This window comes from Triturus cristatus, chromosome 2_2 (assembly GCF_964204655.1).
Source record: "Triturus cristatus chromosome 2_2, aTriCri1.1, whole genome shotgun sequence".
In the NCBI taxonomy this organism is placed as follows: Eukaryota; Metazoa; Chordata; class Amphibia; order Caudata; family Salamandridae; genus Triturus; species Triturus cristatus.
The window spans coordinates 1,009,994,731-1,010,014,067 of record NC_140582.1 but is presented as its reverse complement, the minus strand read 5'-3'; the positions used below and the strand labels follow the sequence as shown (position 1 = coordinate 1,010,014,067).

The 19,337-nt window shown below is 41.7% G+C and overlaps 1 protein-coding gene across 2 annotated transcripts in view; it reads right to left on the bottom strand.

Moving 5' to 3' along the window:
• Positions 1-19,337, bottom strand: part of WFS1 (wolframin ER transmembrane glycoprotein) — a 397,666-nt gene that overhangs the window by 17,193 nt on the left and 361,136 nt on the right. For both annotated transcript variants that reach the window (XM_085642442.1, XM_085642443.1), the window contains one exon: positions 1,186-1,331. In XM_085642442.1, coding sequence (XP_085498568.1) covers positions 1,186-1,331 — 146 coding nt within the window. The remainder of the gene's footprint in view (positions 1-1,185; positions 1,332-19,337) is intronic.

Here is a 19,337-nt window from a genome sequence, read left to right as displayed (position 1 = left end):
CTGCAGCACAAGATCCAAGCCACGTTCTTTAATTATTTTTAATCTTTCTTCCCTTAATTCAACAGAGAACCATGCATTACCCTTATGTGGACAAGAACTTTTATTAATAAATTCAGGTTTAAGACAGGCAAATCTGAAAGACAAATCTCGGTAAAAATGTCCTATATAGAGTATCTGAATTCTGCGGTAGATCTGCTGCAGCCCACTGTTTAAATAGGTCAAAGGCCTTTGCGGTGTTTAAAGTATCCCACATACTAACTGGTTTTATAATTATAAAATGAAGTATGCCCTGTTTGCTCCAGACCAAACATGAATGGAATAGTTATTAAGCAATGGTTAGCCAGATAAGGTTAATGGATTTCTTCACTGTACCTAGTCCCAATGGGGCAAACATAAGAGCCAATATGTACCCTGCAGTGTGTTGTATCGATTACTGTTTAAATACACCCCACATTTAACTTTATTTCCAACAAATACTTAGGTAGTTTACTGCGAAGAGCCTAGACAAGAATATTTAAATCATCTAGGACAATCACTTCTTCGTTCACAGCTAGAGAACCCCTATATCTTTGAAGCACAGGCTAATTGTATTAATTTTGTAGGTCAGATCAAAGGTATAACAGACTACACTCAAAGCAGAATTCCTATTTCAGCTTACATGGCAATAGGAGCCTTGAACAAAATTAGTATACGATATGTGCAATTAAAATCAGGATACGTGCAGACTCTGTGTTTTGTGCTGGTGGTACGGCGAACCTTTTCCTGAATGAGCAAAAAATGTAGGCAAACTGACTATTTAAAATCTTGGAACATGTTTGCCTTCAGAGTAGCTGTTCATTACTCATCCAGTAAAGGTTTTTTCAGCCAGGAAAATGACAACCACATTGTGTTGTACTGTTCTGCAAGCAAACCTTTAGATTATCTTTATACGTTAATCCGTGCTTTACATCATAACAAAGAGGGCACACTATTTAACATTATTGGCTGTAGTACAATCTGTTTGCATTGTTGTTATTTGTAGAAGGCACTTTGTTGAAAATGTAGACATTTCTATACTTAAACTAATGCTGGGCTGCAAGTGACCTTAATTCACCTCTTTAAAACGAGACCTACATATCTGAAAACACTTTTGATTAAGCATGAAGATTAAAACTATACATGGTATTTTTTAACTATAATTCTCACCTTTAGCTGAAGTGGTAGTTCATCAGGAGCTTTTCCAGCCATCTCATCATCCTCTTCATCACTCAGAAACAAATTGCTTGGAATAATTCCCTTGGCGTACTTCTTGGTTATTTCAACAAAGTCATCTAAAGCAATAAAGCTTTTAGCTAAAAATCACAAAAAAATATTTTAAGGTTCAACATACCAATATATTGTTGTGAAGCAATGTGTTACTTACTGGGACAAACTAGAAGAATAATGTATCAGTTAATTTCTAACAGGACCATGGAAACCTCACGTGAAGGAGGTTGTTATTGCATAGACCCTCACTTATGACTTCAGATAGTGATGAAGAGCCCCCATTTACACCATTATCATCTCTACCTTAGAAAGGTTGAGAATGACGACACAAAGTTCTAAGAGATAATAGGTGCAAAATATTAATGCTTATTAGATCAATGTTAGCGCACTATTTGTTCTCAGTATAGGAATTTAACATTTCAGAGGTTCCACTACATCTTGGTTTAAACACCTTGAACAACCGTTTTTAATAGGGAAGAACGTGCCCCGTTTTTAATTCGTATTTAAACACTCACAACAGGTGATACCAATTATGTGAACATAGACTACTTACTTTCACTTAGCATTTCCTTTGATTTAAATAAAAACAATAGGTTTTTTACAATCACTTAGTGAAGAAATAATTAAAATTAAATTGCCTGCACAATATACAGATCTTTCCGTATAAATATCCACAGTAAAAATATCATCTGTAGTTCATTCGTAATGTGGGCGCTGCGCCATTCATTGTTTGACTGGCTCTTATAACAACTTTGTCCATGTAGCCTTTCTCACAAGGTTACATTCAAGAGCTGGCAGCCTCTCATATTGTCTTTGATGTTGCACAAGTCACCAAGGTAATTACCAACTCGGAGTCTTTTATAGCAACTGCTGCCAGCCACTTCTTATAGTCTTCAAGGGACATTATAAAATGCCTCACAGCGCCATGAACACTTCTGACTATATCAATAACCACCATGGAAAAACATTATCCCCAAATTGTTTCCTTACGTGGGCACTGTAAATTTCATTATTTAAATGATTCATATGATGACACCGTTCATTCAGCCATTTATCACATAGCTGTATCCATGTGCTGACAGCCTGTTGTAATGTCTTTTAAATTTACAAACCATCAGGATAGATGCCACTTTTGTTCTATTTTAACCCAGGTTAAAATATACAAAGTGATGTCATTGACCATGTCAAATCAAATCAAAATACACTTCTTTCGATTTAAAAACAATTAAATCATAAAAGCACAACATAAAAACAAAGACTGTATCAATCCATGTAGGAACATTAAAAATACAATACAGATTTCTTTAAACATCCCTAACGTGAATAAAATCGAGAATCAGTTACGCTGGACGCTGATTACATTGAGTTTCTAGATTTAACCACCCCTTTTAAAAATATAGCTATATGGCCAGTGCCGATTTCATCATCCAAATATTGCAGTTTAATGAATGCAGGTCGACACTGTCTCAGACCTTGTGATTTTAAATTGGGTATGATCCATCTCTTCCTGATTATGATGTAAAACTTACAGAAAAATATGACATGTATTGTCGACTGTGGGGAGATGTCATCGCACAGGCATGGGCACAAAAGATGTGACCAATCATTAATTTGGGGGAATCAAACCATGTTCTGAAAATTGCCTAGACGCAAACGCGTCAAAAGCATCCTAGCGTATATACTCAAATTAAAAGACAAATATGGTTGTAACCCTGGTTCGGTCTGGATCAATTGATTAGCACTGACCGTTGATTTCATAATGTTAGAGGAAAATCTAAGCATCTCCAGATGACTAAAACATAGGGACTTTAACTCCTTCCTCGTAATTAAAGTCAAATGGTCAGGTTTATCAAAAAACTCGGGATGACCCATGTCATACAGGCTTTTTTTGACATACACCAATCAGGGAATACATAAAACCCCTTGTAAATTCAGACAGTCGTTTATCACATCCCGGTTGAGACTGGTGGAAATACCATTCCAGACTTTATGCCACAATAGTATTGGCTGTATTTTTATTAAGTCGGACACATATGGTAGTCCCAGTTCGGCGTGACAAACATACGTAGCGGTGCTGTCTGGGACAGCTAAAAGACATTTTAAAAAACTGTTCTCGATTTTCTGAATAGACTCTACACTTGCATAGCCCCAAATGCCAGCTCCATACAGTGCAGTTGAAATGCATTTGGCCTTGTAAATTGTCAGTAGATCTTTAATGGGACGCTTGCCTAGCTTCCTAGCAAAATTTAAAAGGGCTCCCACGGCTTTAGCAAAGAGCAATTTTCTGGAATTGATAGCAGGAGCCCACGAACCCCTATTTTCAAACACAATACCCAAATAAGAGAAAGACTTGGCAAATTCCAACCTGTTTCCAATAAAAATATCACGGCACTTGGTAGAAGGTTTAGTGCATTTCATTGTAAAAGTTTTGGCGATATTTACATTTAGGTCTAAATTAGACATATACAACACAAAACTCGTGACTAGTCTCTGCAGGCCTAGTGGTGTACGAGCTAATAAAACTGCATCATCAGCATATAAAATTACGCCAATAGACCGTTTGACAACAATGGGTATATCTAGACAATCCCTAGATAGGGTATCCCCCCAGGCTATTTATATAGAGAGTAAACAGGAATGGTGCTAGTACGCACCCCCCCTGCCTTACCCCCTTTCTGACAGGGAAGTTATCACTGAGTTCTCCTGTTCTCCCATAGCGAACCCTACCCCGGGCATCAAGGTATGATTGTTTTAAGAAATTAATTAAAAGGGGTTTCCACCCCCATGGCCTCCAGTATGCTCCACAATTTCTGATGGTTAACATCATCAAAAGCCGAACTCAAATCGACAAAACACAGGTATAAACTCCCCTTTTTTTGCCTGTGTATATTTCCCCAATAGGAGGCATAAGTTCAAACTCTGCTCCACACTGCCAAGACCTTGGCGAAAGCCGTACTGAAGCTCAGAAATTACACCGGCATTCTCTACCCACATTTGCAGTCTATTTAAAATAACGCGCCCGGCTACCTTCACTAGAGAATCCAGCAATGAAATAGGTCTATAACAAGCCGGGTCGTTACGATCGCCCTTCTTAAATATCGGGACAAGAATTGATTACGTCCAGGTCGGAGGGAGGCCGCAAGTACAACAGGCCCGTAGGACCAGAGTAAGTAGTGGGCCCCACAAAAGGGGGCAAGATTTAAATAAGTCCACAGGTATACTATCTGGTCCTGGGGCTTTTCCGCCCTTGCTTGCATTAATGGCCAAGATTACCTCCTCCGTGTTAAAATCAATATCGATTGGGAAGAAGTTAGACAGAGCAGGTCCGGGATCATCACCCTGGGGGGTGTCATCATGATTACAATATAATCTAGAGAAATGAGACACCCATTGATCCTCCCCAATCTAAATTTCAGTGCTGGGTAATTTTTGTGTAGCAAGAAACGGAGCGTTCACCGCCCTCCAGAACCCTTTTGTATCCTTGATGGCTGAAGCTTGCTTTAGCGCCTGCCATAGGTCATTCCTTATGACCTCCTTTCGATCTTTTAGGGACTTTTTATACGCCGCCCTGATCTTTCATGGGCTGGTGTAGGACGGCTATCAAGGCTGCATGCGCCTTACTACACCTATGGTCAAACCAGCCTGGCCCATCTTTAAAAGATCTTTGAGGCTCTGATCTTAAGTTATCTTGTATGGCCTGTGTAATTTTACAGAAGGAGTTAACGATGTTGGAGTCCAAGGCGGTCTCATCAAGACAGACAAAAAAATCTGTTTTACAACTAGTCAAAAGTGACTTAGTTAACTGAAGTGAATCTATCCCTGCCCATTTAATAGTGTAGCCATTGACCCTATTGATGGCAATATCTTGTGAGGCCTGTGCAGACGCGTGTTTTTTTAGATAGCACGTTAGCTGGCAAATCCAAAATAACACTCAGAGGATAATGGTTACTGAAGGCAACTGGATACATTTTAAAATTAGATATCCTACCAGCGTGTCTGTTTGATATTAATAAAAAATCTATGGTCGAGCACAACCCACGGCCGTTGAAAGTATGACTAAATGGGGAGGCAGGTGAATAAAGATCATTGGCAAAACCCAAATCCTGGGTAAACTTAATCAAATTTAAATGATCCCCAAACGGAGTATGCAGGAAATGGGAGATATCTTTCTCATCGCCAGACAATAAACCACAATTACCGTCTGCTGCATGTGGACAAGGTCCCAAATTAAAGTCACCAACCCACATTATACAAAAATCCTTGTTATTACCCCTTTGTGCTTTATCCAAGGCCTTCTGTAGCTGATTTAATACTACCTCTGATGCCGAGTTAGGTATATTATTGTAAAAATTAACAAGAACAATACAATGTGTGCAATCAATGCTCAACTTCAGGACCTGAAAATAGGTATTAGATTCGGAAAGATCTATCTTGCTCAAATTCCTCCTATGAGATAAATATATACATAAGCCTCCCCTATTCCTCCCACGATTAGAAGGTACGGCCGGCGTAAAAAAAGATTTGAACCCATTGATGTGATGTACCACGTCCATCCAAATTTCTTGGAAACATAAGATATCAAAGTTATATATGAAGTCTAACCAGGCCGGATCAGCTAGTTTAGTAGCTAGTCCCGCCAGGTTCCAAGAAAGAATATTCACTAGGCTAGGCCTAGGCTCACCCTGAGCAACAGACTTAGTACAGACAGCTATATTATTAGTAGCATTGGGTGAAGGGGCCAAACTAAAAAATAAAGATGGATGTAACGTGTTCACATTACACAGCTGTGCTCCCTTGGTGATATTACCAGCGACGTCACTAGATGACTTGGCACCAATCGATAACCCCAGTCCGCCATAAGAATAAGTATCGGGAATAGCAGACCTCGGGCTAAGGATGTCATGAACAGGTACCCTTGCAACAGAGGGCATAGATTCTGAACAAAAAGAATTAGATAAAAAAAGACCCTCTTTGCACTGTGGGGCCAAGCAAGGAAATGAGTCAGTCTATATCATCCAGGGGTGGCAGGATATCAAATCTATTGTGCAAAGGTACCATAAAATCTTCATGTGTATTAGAATTGTTAGGCCTCTGCCTTCGGGAGGGATTGACATAGTTCATTGGGGGATAAAAGAAACCAAGGGGCAATACATTTATGCCATTATCGACAATAAAAACATTACCAAGTCTATGTAGAATCTCCTGTACCAATTTAGGTGATCTAAAAGTAAGGACAATACAATCACCGGGAAGCTTTTTATCGCTATTCCCCACCCAGTTTACTCGCCTTGCCATTTTAAACTCACCAAACAAGACCTCTATAAGCCCGTTTTTTGTTCCGAGCCAACAGAGTCTTGTTTCTCAGTCCCTCCCACGTTTCCTTAGCCGTGAGAGGGAGCTGGGGTACACTGGCCACAATTATGACATATGGGGTAGCTTCCGGGGGTAGATTCAGACTAATCTCCTCCCTAACTGTAGAGGATAAACAGGAAATGGATATGGGCTGAGTTTCATGAGTGATGTAATATGTGAGGTCATAAGCAGTGCTTTGCGGGGGCGCAAGTTATAGTTAGCTCAGCTAACTATAACTGCTGAATATCTCTTGTTTTGAATGAGTGAAACTTGAGCCTAACTATAAAGTACCTGTAACATTTGTTTTTTTTCAGTAAATTTCTATGGTTTTTCCAATGCTAATTTCTAATTATAACATTCCTGTAACCTTTGGTTTTTACAGTGAATTTATATATTTTTTTAATTCTATTTCCTAACTATAATGCTCATGTAACCTTTGTTTTTTTCAGTGAATTTTGTAAGGTTTTTCAAATTTGATTTCCCAACTATAACGTCAATGCAATCTATGACTTTTTAATTACATTTTTAATGTTTTTAAATTGTATTTTCTATCTAAAATGGCTCTAGAAGGTGTATTTTTATGAACTTGTATTTTCTTCAGTGGGTTAATAAGCAGTTTTTTTTTTCTCCTTTCGAGTTTTATCTATTTGCGATTACATCGCGATCATGTAGCGAAAAAGCAAAACAAAAGCAGACAGTCAATGACCACCACCACATTTCAAAATTTTAACTCAAAGAATGAATTCCAACTATTACAATACACACATCACTAACTTAAAGGACATGTTTGTACACAAATTTTTTTAGTAACTTTTTAAAAACAGTTTGAACCCTACTTCCTGTTTTGGCAATTATGCAGAGAGTCTCGAGGACTCCAGTAAACATGCCAATAGTGCCTTTTTTAAGGGGTGCAAAACACAGATGCAGACATTTTACAGTATTTTAGACACTAGGGGTTTATTGCTGCACTGTTTAAAGTCATTTTTGTAGGGAGTTTGTTTAAACCAATTTTCCTTTTTCGCAGTGATGTCTACGATCATATCGGTAGCTGCGATCGCCACGAATATGTTGTGATTGGTCTGAGCGCCGAAATTCGGCGCTCAGACGGGATCTGGGGGCCTAGGCATGTTCTCCACCCAGGCTGTAATGCAGCCTAAGTGGAGAACATGCTAAGTGCGTATGACTGTTTTGTCGGCCCTAGACGGCCGGCCAAAGCGCCATGCACACTTCAGTGTGCCACCACTCTTCCCCTGCGAGCAGAGCAGCCCATCCGGCCCCCATTCTGCGACAGCAGGAACAAATAAAATGATAACATCACGTTATTATCATTTAATTTTTCCCTTTTCTTCACTGCTGCAATGCAGTGGGGCGATGCTTCTCCGCCTCAGCGGAGGAGCCACCACGGATTGCAAAATGGATTATAACCAACAGACTAAACAAATTAAATAAATAACTGTATAATAACGTATAACTCCCTTAATATCTCTTTAACACAGTGCATAACTTGTTCAGTATAATCTATAACTGCATGCATCACTGTATCAGTAAGTCTCATACATACACTGTATAACTATTTCAGTGAATCTGTAATATGGTGCATCAGTCTAGCAATGCTTCTGTAAATAACTGTGTGACTTCTCAGTGCATCTATAAGTGGGTGCATCAATGTCTAAGTAAGTATATAACTGCCTGACTCTGTGAGTGGATACATGAGAGTCTAACGGGGTGTCTAAATGGGCCTGTGACTGAGTACATGAGTCTCTCCGTGGGTCTATGACTGGGAGCATGAGTATCTGAGTGGTTCTGTGAGTGGGTCAGTGGGTCTCTGAGTGGGACTGCGAGTGAGTGTGTGAGTCTATGAGTGTATAAGTGACTGGGTGCATATGTCACTAAGTGGGTCTGTGAGAGGGTGTGTGAGTGACTTAATAGGTGTGTGAGAGTTTGAGTGGGTGTTTGAGTGTCTCAATGGGTCTGTGAGTGAGAGAATAAGCCTCTGAGAGGGTAAGTGAATGGGTGCATGCCTGAGAGGGTCTGTGACAGGGATGGTGAGTGTCTGGGTGGGTCTGTGAGTGGGTGCATGTATATCTGAGTGAGTTTGCAAGTGGGTGTGTGACTGAGTGTTTCAGCGAGTGATTGAGTCCATAAGTCTCGGAGAGAGTCTTTGAAGGAGTGTGAGAGTTAATGTATGGGTGTGTGAGTACATACGTGAGTGAGTGTGTAAGTGGGTGCATGACTCTTCAAGTGAGTCTGTAAGTGGGTGCATGACAGTGACAGGAGGAGGAGGAGGAGGAGGAGGAGGAGGAGGAGGAGGAGGAGGAGGAGGAGGAGGAGGAGGAGGAGGAGTGTGTGTGTGTGTGTGTGTATATGTATATATATATATATATATATATATATATATATATATATATATATAAGGACACCGGGCACAGTGTATTTGATCTATAAAACAAGTCAACTCTAGCCAAGGGAAAATCGTATAAATTGAAAAATATAAACAATAATGAAGCAATACAAATATTTTTTTGGGGATAAATCACTTTTTAAGAATTTATTTCTTATTTTATTTTTTTTAAATAAACAAATTCACAATTTGTTATAAGGATATATGAAAAATGTACAAAAATACATGAAGACGAATAAATCACCACAAAGGGTAACATACATAGACATGAGAAAAATACACGAGTCACAAATTGTTGGCGGTTAGATGACAAACAGACAAATTATTGGCGGTTGGGTGACAAACAATGCGTTTCGGCAAAGCCTTCATCAGGAAATCGGTCATTGTGGTTCACTACATAAAAAAATATTTTAAGACATAATTACAATCTAGAGTTGACCGATCTAAAAACAAATCAATTAAAAGGAACAAGATACAGTCTAGGTTTCAAGTGCTATTGTCAGGCTAGTATTACACCAGATGTAACTGTTAGTTACAGGCAAATATGCCCTTACACAGTCTATCTCTAGTGTGTCTATATACAAAAAACTATTTAAGTGACAAATATGATAAGAAAAGGGGAGGGGGGGAGGGGGGAGAGAAAAAATTAAAGATGGAGAGGATGAGAAAAGCTGTTGCTAGTAGAACCAGCATAAAATAAGAGTACAGAAATAGCAATAGTCATAGTGAGATCCAATTAGCCCCACACCACAGTGCGTGTACTGCATAGAAAATAAGTGAATGGCACACAATCACCAATATAAGGACTAAATGTGCATACAGACTTTCCTCATAAGAAAGAATTCAAATTCCTGGGGCCTACCTATTCAAAATCTTGACCTGACTCTCAGAAAATGGATGCAGATATGAAATGACATCAGTGTCAGTTAGGCACGTAACTAGATTGACTGAAACAAGATAAAAATAATAGAAAAAAGAGAGAAACAGAAAGAATCCTACTGTTAACCACTCAATCTAAATAAATATCAAATTTAAAGAATCATAGTTTAATTTAATCATTTGGATATATACCTTATTCATCAAAATTCTAGGGCTCTTTCTACGTGCTATAATTTTGTGGATTAGGCTCTAGGTTAGCGCTATCCAAAACTGCTTCAAACCTAATATTCATAATAGTAAAAAAGGAGAAAATAAACAAAAGTACAAAGTATAAGTGACGGCAATAAATGTATAATCTTTATAATGGTTAATTATAAGTCTGTGCAGTAACGCCGATGTAAACAGTAAAATTGTTACCTTTAAATCGCCAGTCACGTGTTCAGTATTTAGTCTTTTGGGTAATTTTCAAGGGAGACTTTAAAGGAAGAAATATTTTGCCTAAATAAGATAAGGCACAAGGGAGGCTATATAATATGTTGTTGCAGGGATTCTGCTTATGCACAGAACTATGCACAGGAAACCAGGACCTCAGTGAATTGTGGTGTACCGAAAACTCACCTCAGAACCCAGAACCCCTTATCCGACCAGCATCAGTGTCCCATTCGTTATCCGAGGTTTATCTCGGCGGTCCCAATGTATAGACAACCCAGAACAAGCGACTTAGAGTATTCTCAGGAATGGTGGGAATCAGAAATACCTGTTCGTAATTATTCTCATATCAGTCCACAACAGAATAAACAGAGACACGGTAAAGTTTAAAGAGTTTATTTTATAAACCTCGTGTCCTAAGAGGCAGTACTTTGGCTAACATAAGCAGACAAATGATTAAGATCAAAACCATCAGCATAGTTACAATACCATAGAAAATGAAAGGAGTAATCATGCTAAAATGACAATGGTTATCAGCCACCTTCCTTTCACTAACAAACTAATATTATTATTAGACGACTTGTGGTACTGTAAATTTCGGAACCATGTTCGTAGCATGGTCCTACCCTGCCGATTTTGGTATCAGCGAACCGCAAATGACTAATGCGATATGTATGAGTGTTTTCGTCATGTTTCACCGATTAATTCACCGTGTATACGATACTACATGTCGAACCCTCGGGTTCCATTTTAAAAGGGTAACCATTTTGTGGTTGCCCTCACAAAGGCTGCGCATTGAGGCCATGCCTAGGCCTAAAGGACACGCAATCTTTCTTTGACTTCTTTGTGACCTATGCAAACTGACTCCGCTGCCCGAGGTCAGTCCTGCCCGGCCGGTTCCTTTTACTGTGGCCTTATGGGATTAGCATCAGGGCCCAACACATCATAAAGTCGTGCATCCCACACGACTTTGACTAATCTCTTTCACACCTGACTCTGTTTCCTACTTTATGGCTCGTTTTACGAGGAGGAGGTGTCCGTATTATTGGGGTCTGCTGATATCTGATGAGGGTTCTGAGCCTCGCTGGGTAAATAATTATGCGCTGACCGAGCTGAAATGTGGGATTATCATCATGACTGTGCTCTTTCTTTGAAGCGAAAATATGTGAACGGCCACTTGTAAAATAGGGGCGGTGTTGCCCAGAGCGTAATATTCTGTATATAAGAAAAGACTGTTTTTTGGTCGGGAGCAGTCTCCTGAGAACATACACCGTGCTGTACTTCTCGGATACCTGTGATTGGTCTGCAGCCAATAAATACGATCTTTGACTTCATCTAGAAGACTGTGTTTCTGTGGTCTGAAACAGGAAGAACTCGAAGTCTTCGGGTGTGTCCCCTGGGACCGCTGGGTTGGTTCTGAAAAACCCAGTACTTCAGTTGGCGCCCAACGTTGGGCGATTTCAGCGGTACCGGTCCAAGCCAGAGGTTCGTGAGGAGCTTCGTGTGAAAATTCTGGAGGAAGGCCACCACTTCATCGACCCCTGCATGTCGACGTGGTCCGAAAGTCTTTACTGCGAGGTTCTCCGCGTCCCAACGGCTACAAAGGACTGCTGCCCTGACTATCACCCTTTTTTGGACCCTTGATGATTTGGTAGAGCGAAACGATTTAACGAGTCTTCTGGTGACGTCATCGATACCTCTGTTAAGTATAAGTGGAGCGTCTCCCAGTTCTTAGTTTGGTTCTTAGTTTGGTATCCCTTCGGGATCGCTTTGATTTGGAACTTGCAAGTGCCAAAGCCGAAGGACTCGTGTATTCACGAGACTATCGTATTCGATAATCCTTTGACGTTTGAAACTAGACTAGTGAGCGACGATGCCTGGCTCTAGTATATTTGGAAATTTGTTTTGTTTGGGTTGTAATAGGGACCCCCGATTAGAGGATTCGTATCCGGATCCTCCAATTGGAACTCCAACGTATGAGCTTTATGTGAAACATGGCGTGGGCCCCATTGCGTATAATGAAGTATGGATCCGATACACCAGGAAGGATGGTGTTTTAAAATGGCCCCAAAATGGTAGTTTCGACACGGAAATCCTGGATAACTTAGAAGTTAAATTATTTAAAAAGAAAGCCCGGCTGGCGATGTTTGATTCTTTCCGCCTATGGCGAAAGGAAGCCAAGCAGAAAGAAATCAAATTAGCCAAGAAAAATAAAAGAGAGAAAGGTATGTCGATAATGCAAGCAGCCTTGCAGTTTAAAGATAATGAAGAAGAACAAATGAATGAGCAGCTGCACAGGCAACGTAAATTAGTGATTGATAAATGCTACCCAGTTTTGCCGCCCCTTCAGCAAGATGTGTCAGAAGAAAAGGAGAAAGATCCCCTAATGTCACATTTGCTGAGTTCACCACCCCTGTATGCGCAGAGTGCTATAACGCCTCCGCAGCCTTTAAATGTACGGCCTCTAGTTAATTTGCCGCAAGCTTTCCCGCAGCCGCCAGCTCCTCCTCATCCGGCTCCTATGCCTACGGCGCAGCCCTCTCAAGGGCCGCCGGTTTCGCTGCCTATCTCTTTCGCGCTTCCTGCGACTTTACCTAGTACATCAGCTGCCTTCCTCGGCGCTCTTCCTGATACGACCCCTGTACCTGTATCTGCACCCGTTTTTCTTCCCTCTGTCTTTCCCCCTGTTCTTGCCTCAACTTCTCCTTCTACACGACAACGAATAGCTAGTGCGGTCACTAGTTTTATATCGCCTCTCTTTGGGTCATCTAGTACGACCCCTGGTTCACAACGTACGCAGTTGCGTAGTCAGCTGCCAGGTTCTGAAGAGAAACAAGTATTAGACCGCATGGCATATAAATGGATTGTTTTTCCTTCAAGATATGATGTAGAGTCTGTTGTAAATGTTTTTCATCAATGGGAAGCACCAAAACAGAGATACGTTTTCCAGAAAATGTGTGAATTCCTCTGTGAGGAATTGGAAGATCATGATTTGGACTTAAGCCCGCAGGAATTGTGTCATGTACGGTTTGAATTTGGAAAAGGTACGATTGTGGGTCCCGATGTTGAGAAAGCAGTTGCGACATTATTGTCTTTTAGGATCGAGGGTCCTTCTCAGTCACTGTTTGAACATGACTCCTCTGATAGGAAGGTTAGACAATACCCTATGAGACAAGTCCCTCCGGTATGGAAGGACGCGGTTGCGACTGATGTCGCCAACGGTATTGCTGCTATGCCAGCTCATTTCGAGCGTGTTTGGGTACATGTTCCTTGGAAGCGATCAGAAGTTTTAGCCCTTAAGCAGACATTGCCTGACCCCCGTAAAAACCCCGCAGGATATTATAAGGAGTTATCACAGACTGCAGAATCGTGTGTCATGAACCTAGCTGACATAGATATGTTGTTCGGGAATGTCGTTCCGCAGCCTTTATGGGGGTTGATTCGTAATGCAGATCATGCTGCAGAACTAGGTGGCACATGGGCTAATATCACTGCTACAGACACTAGACAAGTTGGTGGTGCGAAACCTGAGCCCTTAGTAGCAGAACTCCCTGGTAGAATTAATACCTACATGAAGACTTTAATGCCAGCGATGCGTGTGAATTGGGATAAATTATCCGCATGCAAACAAAAGAAAGACGAAACAGTGTCTGATTTCTTCACCAGGTTTGAAGAAACATTTATCGACCACAGTGATCAAGACATGAGTACGGAAGGTGGTCAACGGTTATTTGTTGATAAATTTGTGCATAATTTGCTTCCCGAGTTGTGTAAGAAATTAAAAGATTCAGAGAGTTCTTGGGCTGTTTCCTCATCAGCGCAAATACTGGCTACTGCACAGTATTACGAAAATAGGGATAAAGATGAGAAGGATAGAGCAGACAAGAAAACAAAAGAATTAAAGACGAAGGTTCTTTTACAGCAGGCTTACCCGCCACGTGGAGATCAGAATAACTATAAGCAAGGTCAGAGTAACTATCAACAACCCCAACAGTTTCAGAGTAACTCGCAAAGGTTCGGGTATTCCCAACCGCGTGTTCCTGTGGGTCCCAATCAGTGTTCGTATTGCAAACAAGAAGGTCATTTTAAGTATAGTTGTCCTATATTGTTGCAGCGCACGAATAATGCTTATGGGGCGAGAGGTAGGGGTGGTCAGCAAGCTCCTAGAGGTAGAGGGCGTGGGAATGTTCCCCAGAACGCGCGTCCTCTTCCGCCTCAAAATACGATGAACAGTTTTGATCAGCAGGCCAATGTAACTGGTGGGACAGCTCAGTACTATAATAATGACTATTATGCAGAAGATGGAAATGCGGAAGGTGATGATTACTAGGACAGCCATAGACAGAGAGAGGGAGTTGTTTCAGTGCCAGTGGACCAGAGTGGACCGTATGTCAAGGTGACTACAGTGGGTGTATCAGAGCCTTTTCTATTGGATACTGGTGCTGCAAAGAGTTCAATTATGCACTCAAAACTCCCTGGCGCGCCTTTGTCTGGCGAAATGAATGTTTCAGTAGGTTTTTCTGGCACCCCGGTTAGGAACCCGATCTCTAGTCCTATGCCCCTTTCTGTTGGACCTTATGAGCTGAAAGCACCCCTTATCCTAACGACAGGTTGTGGTGAAAATCTGTTAGGATTGGATTTGTTAAAGAGATTACATGCGACATTATATTGTTCCCCCTCGGGAGTACAACTTACACTGGGTAGGGAAGTGATTTCTCCAATGTATTTGTCGAAGAATAAACTGCCAGCTGAATTGTCGTCTCTTCCGGATGTCCTTTGGGCTACTGGTCCTAACGATGTGGGTCTCTTGGAAATACCGCCATATGTGGTCACTTTGAAAGCCAATGTTAAATTGCCACGCATTCCCCAGTACAAGATCTCTAATGAAGGTGAGAAAGCGTTGTTAGCAATCATCTATGACTTGATTGAAAAGGAGGTAATTGAAGAGACAAGTGGCAACGTTTGCAATAGTCCGGTTCTGCCTGTTTTAAAACGTACTGACCCTTCTCAGCCACCTGTTTATAGATTTGTGATCGATCTTAGAGAGGTCAATAAGATAGTTGTGCCACAGTTTCCAGTTGTCCCTGATATAACTGCCTTGTTAACTATGATCCCAGCTTCCGCTGCTTGGTTCTCAGTGATTGATTTAAAGAATGCTTTCTTTAGCATTCCGATTGCAGAGGAAAGCAGGGATATTTTTGGTTTTAGTTTAGGAGGTCGCAGCTTCCGCTTTAAACGCGCTCCACAGGGCTACTGTGAAAGTCCATCAATATACAGTCAGGCTTTAAAGGCGCAGCTTGATACAATTGTCTTACCTAGTGGTGCTACCCTTATTCAGTATGTTGACGATTTACTAATCGCCGCAGATACTAAGGAGATTTGTAAAGAAGCTACATTGTCATTGTTGCGTCATTTGTCTGCCTTTCATCACAAAGTGTCTCTCTCAAAACTGCAATATTGTCGACAAGAAGTGACCTACTTAGGTCATCTCTTGTCGAAGGAGGGAAGGAAACTGACCCCAGAAAGAATTCAGGCCATTGCACAATTGAGCATGCCAAGAACACAGAGAGAAGTGCGTGCTTTCTTGGGTATTACTTCATACTGTAGGCAGTGGATCCCGAGTTTTTCTTTGCTGGCAAAACCTTTGATAGCATTAACATGCAAAGATACACCGAATCCCGTCCCATGGTCTGAAGAGTGTCAGAAAAGTTTTTCGGAATTACGTAAGGCATTAAGTTCGGCTCCTGTATTGGGTACCCCCGACTACAGTAAACCTTTTACATTGTATGTTCACGAGAAAGAAGGTTGTGCGTTGTCAGTGCTGACACAGTCTTTTGGAGACAGACAGCGTCCATGCACGTATTTTTCGTCGACTTTGGATCCGGTAGCCAAGGCATTGCCAAGTTGTTTGAGAGCCACAGCGGCAGCAGCTGTTTCTATTCGACAGTCTGCTGGGTTAGTAATGAACAACACGTTGATTGTGATGGTGCCACACGCAGTGGACACATTATTAAACAGGACCAAGACACAGCACTTAACTAGTGCTCGATTGTCAGGGTACGAGTTGACACTGCTAGCGAGTCATGTGCACATAAAGAGGTGCAACACGTTGAATCCAGCTACTTGACTGCCGATTTCAGCAGACACAGATGAGATTGAACAGCATGGTTGTCTGTTCAGAACAGAAGACGAAACAAAAGGGAAAGTGGATCTTAAAGATACTCCCCTGGTTGAGTGTGATGGTACCTTATGGGTGGATGGCTCGTGTTTCAAGCTTCCGAATGGTGATACGACTGCTGCATATGCTGTCACGACTCTTCACACGATTGTTGAAACTGCACGTATACCACATAATTCGGCTCAAGCAGCAGAATTAATTGCACTTACAAGAGCATGCGTGTTGTCGAAAGGAATTAAAGTGAACATATATACTGACAGTCAGTATGCCTTTGGCGTGGCCCATAGTTTTGGGCGCTTGTGGAAAGAACGTGGGTTCCTGACTTCGCATGGAACTAAGATTCAGAATGGTCAGTTGGTGAATGATCTCCTTGAGTAGTTGACCTTACCATTACAAGTTGCGATTGTGAAATGCAGTGCACACAAGAAGGTTATTGATGATGTTGGTCGTGGTAATGCATTTGCTGACGAAATCGCGAAAGAAACAACAAAAGATGTGACGAATCGAATGTATGTTGCAGGCCCTGCAAGATGGGTTGGTGATGTTGGAATGTGTGAAGACACGATAGAGAGTGTGAAGTCCCTTCAAGCTGAAGCCACAGAGAATGAATTGAGCATGTGGAAAGAAAGTAAGGGTAAATTGGATGAAAATGGTTGTTGGATTGATTTGTCAGAACACCGGCGATGGTTGTTACCTGATGCATATGTGCTTCCAGTGGTCACGATGGCACATGGAATGGCGCATATCAGTGTGAAAGGGATTTGTAAGTTGTTGGCTTTAGTATGGCAGAATGCTGGAATTCCCAAGTGTGCAGAGAATGTGGTCAAAAATTGCATGGTATGTTTGAAATACAATCCTGGTAGGGGAACCCCAACTCCAGCTGGTCATTTTGCGCCTTCAACGTATCCGTTTGAGGTTTTGCAGCTAGATTTCATCCACATGGAAAGGTGCAACAATTTGAAATATGTACTTGTTGTTGTCTGCGCTTTTTCAAGGTGGATAGAAGCATATCCCCTAAAAGACAATACTGCCTTATCCACAGCTAAAGCACTTGTCAAAGAATTCTTTCCCTAGGTTTGGAATGCCAAGAATGGTATGGAGTGATAATGGGAGTGAATTTGTGGGACGAGTGATGAAGAATGTATGTGAGGGACTAGGTATAAAGCAGAAATTCCACGCTGCAAATCACCCCCAATCAGCTGGACTAGTAGAGTGTTACAATGGCACATTGAAGCTCAAATTAGCCAAGATCCAAGCGAGTTCTGGTCTTAAATGGCCTGACGCTCTGCCCTTAGCACTCCTATCAAAAAGAATGACTGTGCATTCACGAGTGGGACTTAGTCCCTACGAAATCGTGTTTGGCCGCCCGGCCAATATATGGGGAGTGCCAAGGCCTACAAAATTCAGTGAGATCGAACACCCAGTACTGCTTGATTATTTGTATGAATTGACGGCTAAATTGCGTGTTTTACACCAACAGGTGCATGATATTCTGCCCCAGGTCTCTGAAGCTCCAGGACATCCTATCAATCCTGGATCATGGGTGCTGGTCAAAAACTTCAAAAGGACAAAAAAATTGACGAGCCCCGTTGGACCGGCCCCCATCTCGTCCTTCTCTCGACGAGATCAGCTGTTCGAGTGAAAGGGAAAAAGAACTGGATACACGGCGTTCACTGTAAGAGGGTCCCTTTGCCTTTGCCTTACGACCAGTGGGTCCAGAAAGGGATCACTGACTCAGAGACTGAGACTGTGCCTCGTTTTCTGCCGTTTAGCGATGCACGAGTAAAAGGAACGCTTTCTGAGAAGGAAAGCGATGACATCTTGCAAAAAACTGTGCCACCGTCAATTCAATTGGACACTACAGAGCCTGAACTCTTGTTTCAAGACCAAACAGTACCTACAAGAAGTCGCTACAATCTGAGGCCGAGAACTATGGACAAATAAAAATTATTTTTCTTTGATATTTTTTTTTGGGAGAAGTGCAGCTCTCTCTTCCATCTGAAAAACGTTCTTATTTTTGCTTTTTCGAACCGCCATCCGGGTTCAGCTGCAGGGTCGCGGTGCCAAGACTTTGGGGTACAAGCCGGAGACGTTAGGTCAACGGTCTGGTTGGTCTAGGGCGTTCCCTGGACTGACAGGTGTACTCCTTAGCAGAAGACACTCATCCGCCGCGAACAGCACGATTAGAGGATGGAGTTTTTTGAGATGAAGAGACCCGCTGAGGAAATAAATTTTAAGAGCAGAATATGTGAAGTAATGAATAGCAAACGTTTTGTAATATTATGTCTGTTTGTCCTATTTAGCATGATGATGTTTTCCGTAGGTTATGTATTATTGTCTTTTCAAGTGCTGTTTGCATCCACTATACAGCCCATACCTCCTCCTACTGTTTCCTCACACTCTTTCCACCCTCTGCCTGAACACGAACAAGCTAGACGTTCTGAGTTCGTAAATAATTTGTTTATTCCACTCCTGCACCAGCACCAACTAGTTATGAACACAACAAATTGCTGGGTGTGTGGTTTGATGCCGCATACCATTAATAAGGGTATCCCATATCTAGTGCTGCCGTTTAGCTATAAGGGGTCATCATGGGCATTCCAGACTATGTTTCTTTTTGCGCTTGAAACCTACTCCCCGCGACCACCGCGTTCCACTAGACCTAGCACGAACAATAAGGCCTTGATGAAAGGAGTTGCTGATATGAGCAGAGATATCGATGCATATTCAGCTATTCCCAAGGATGAGTTGCGAGCTTATGTGGGTTGGAACGCGACGGGGTATAGCATTAGTCTGGGCGAGAAACAGCGTAAAAGTTCATCCCCGATTTGGGTCGTACCCTACATAGGTCGG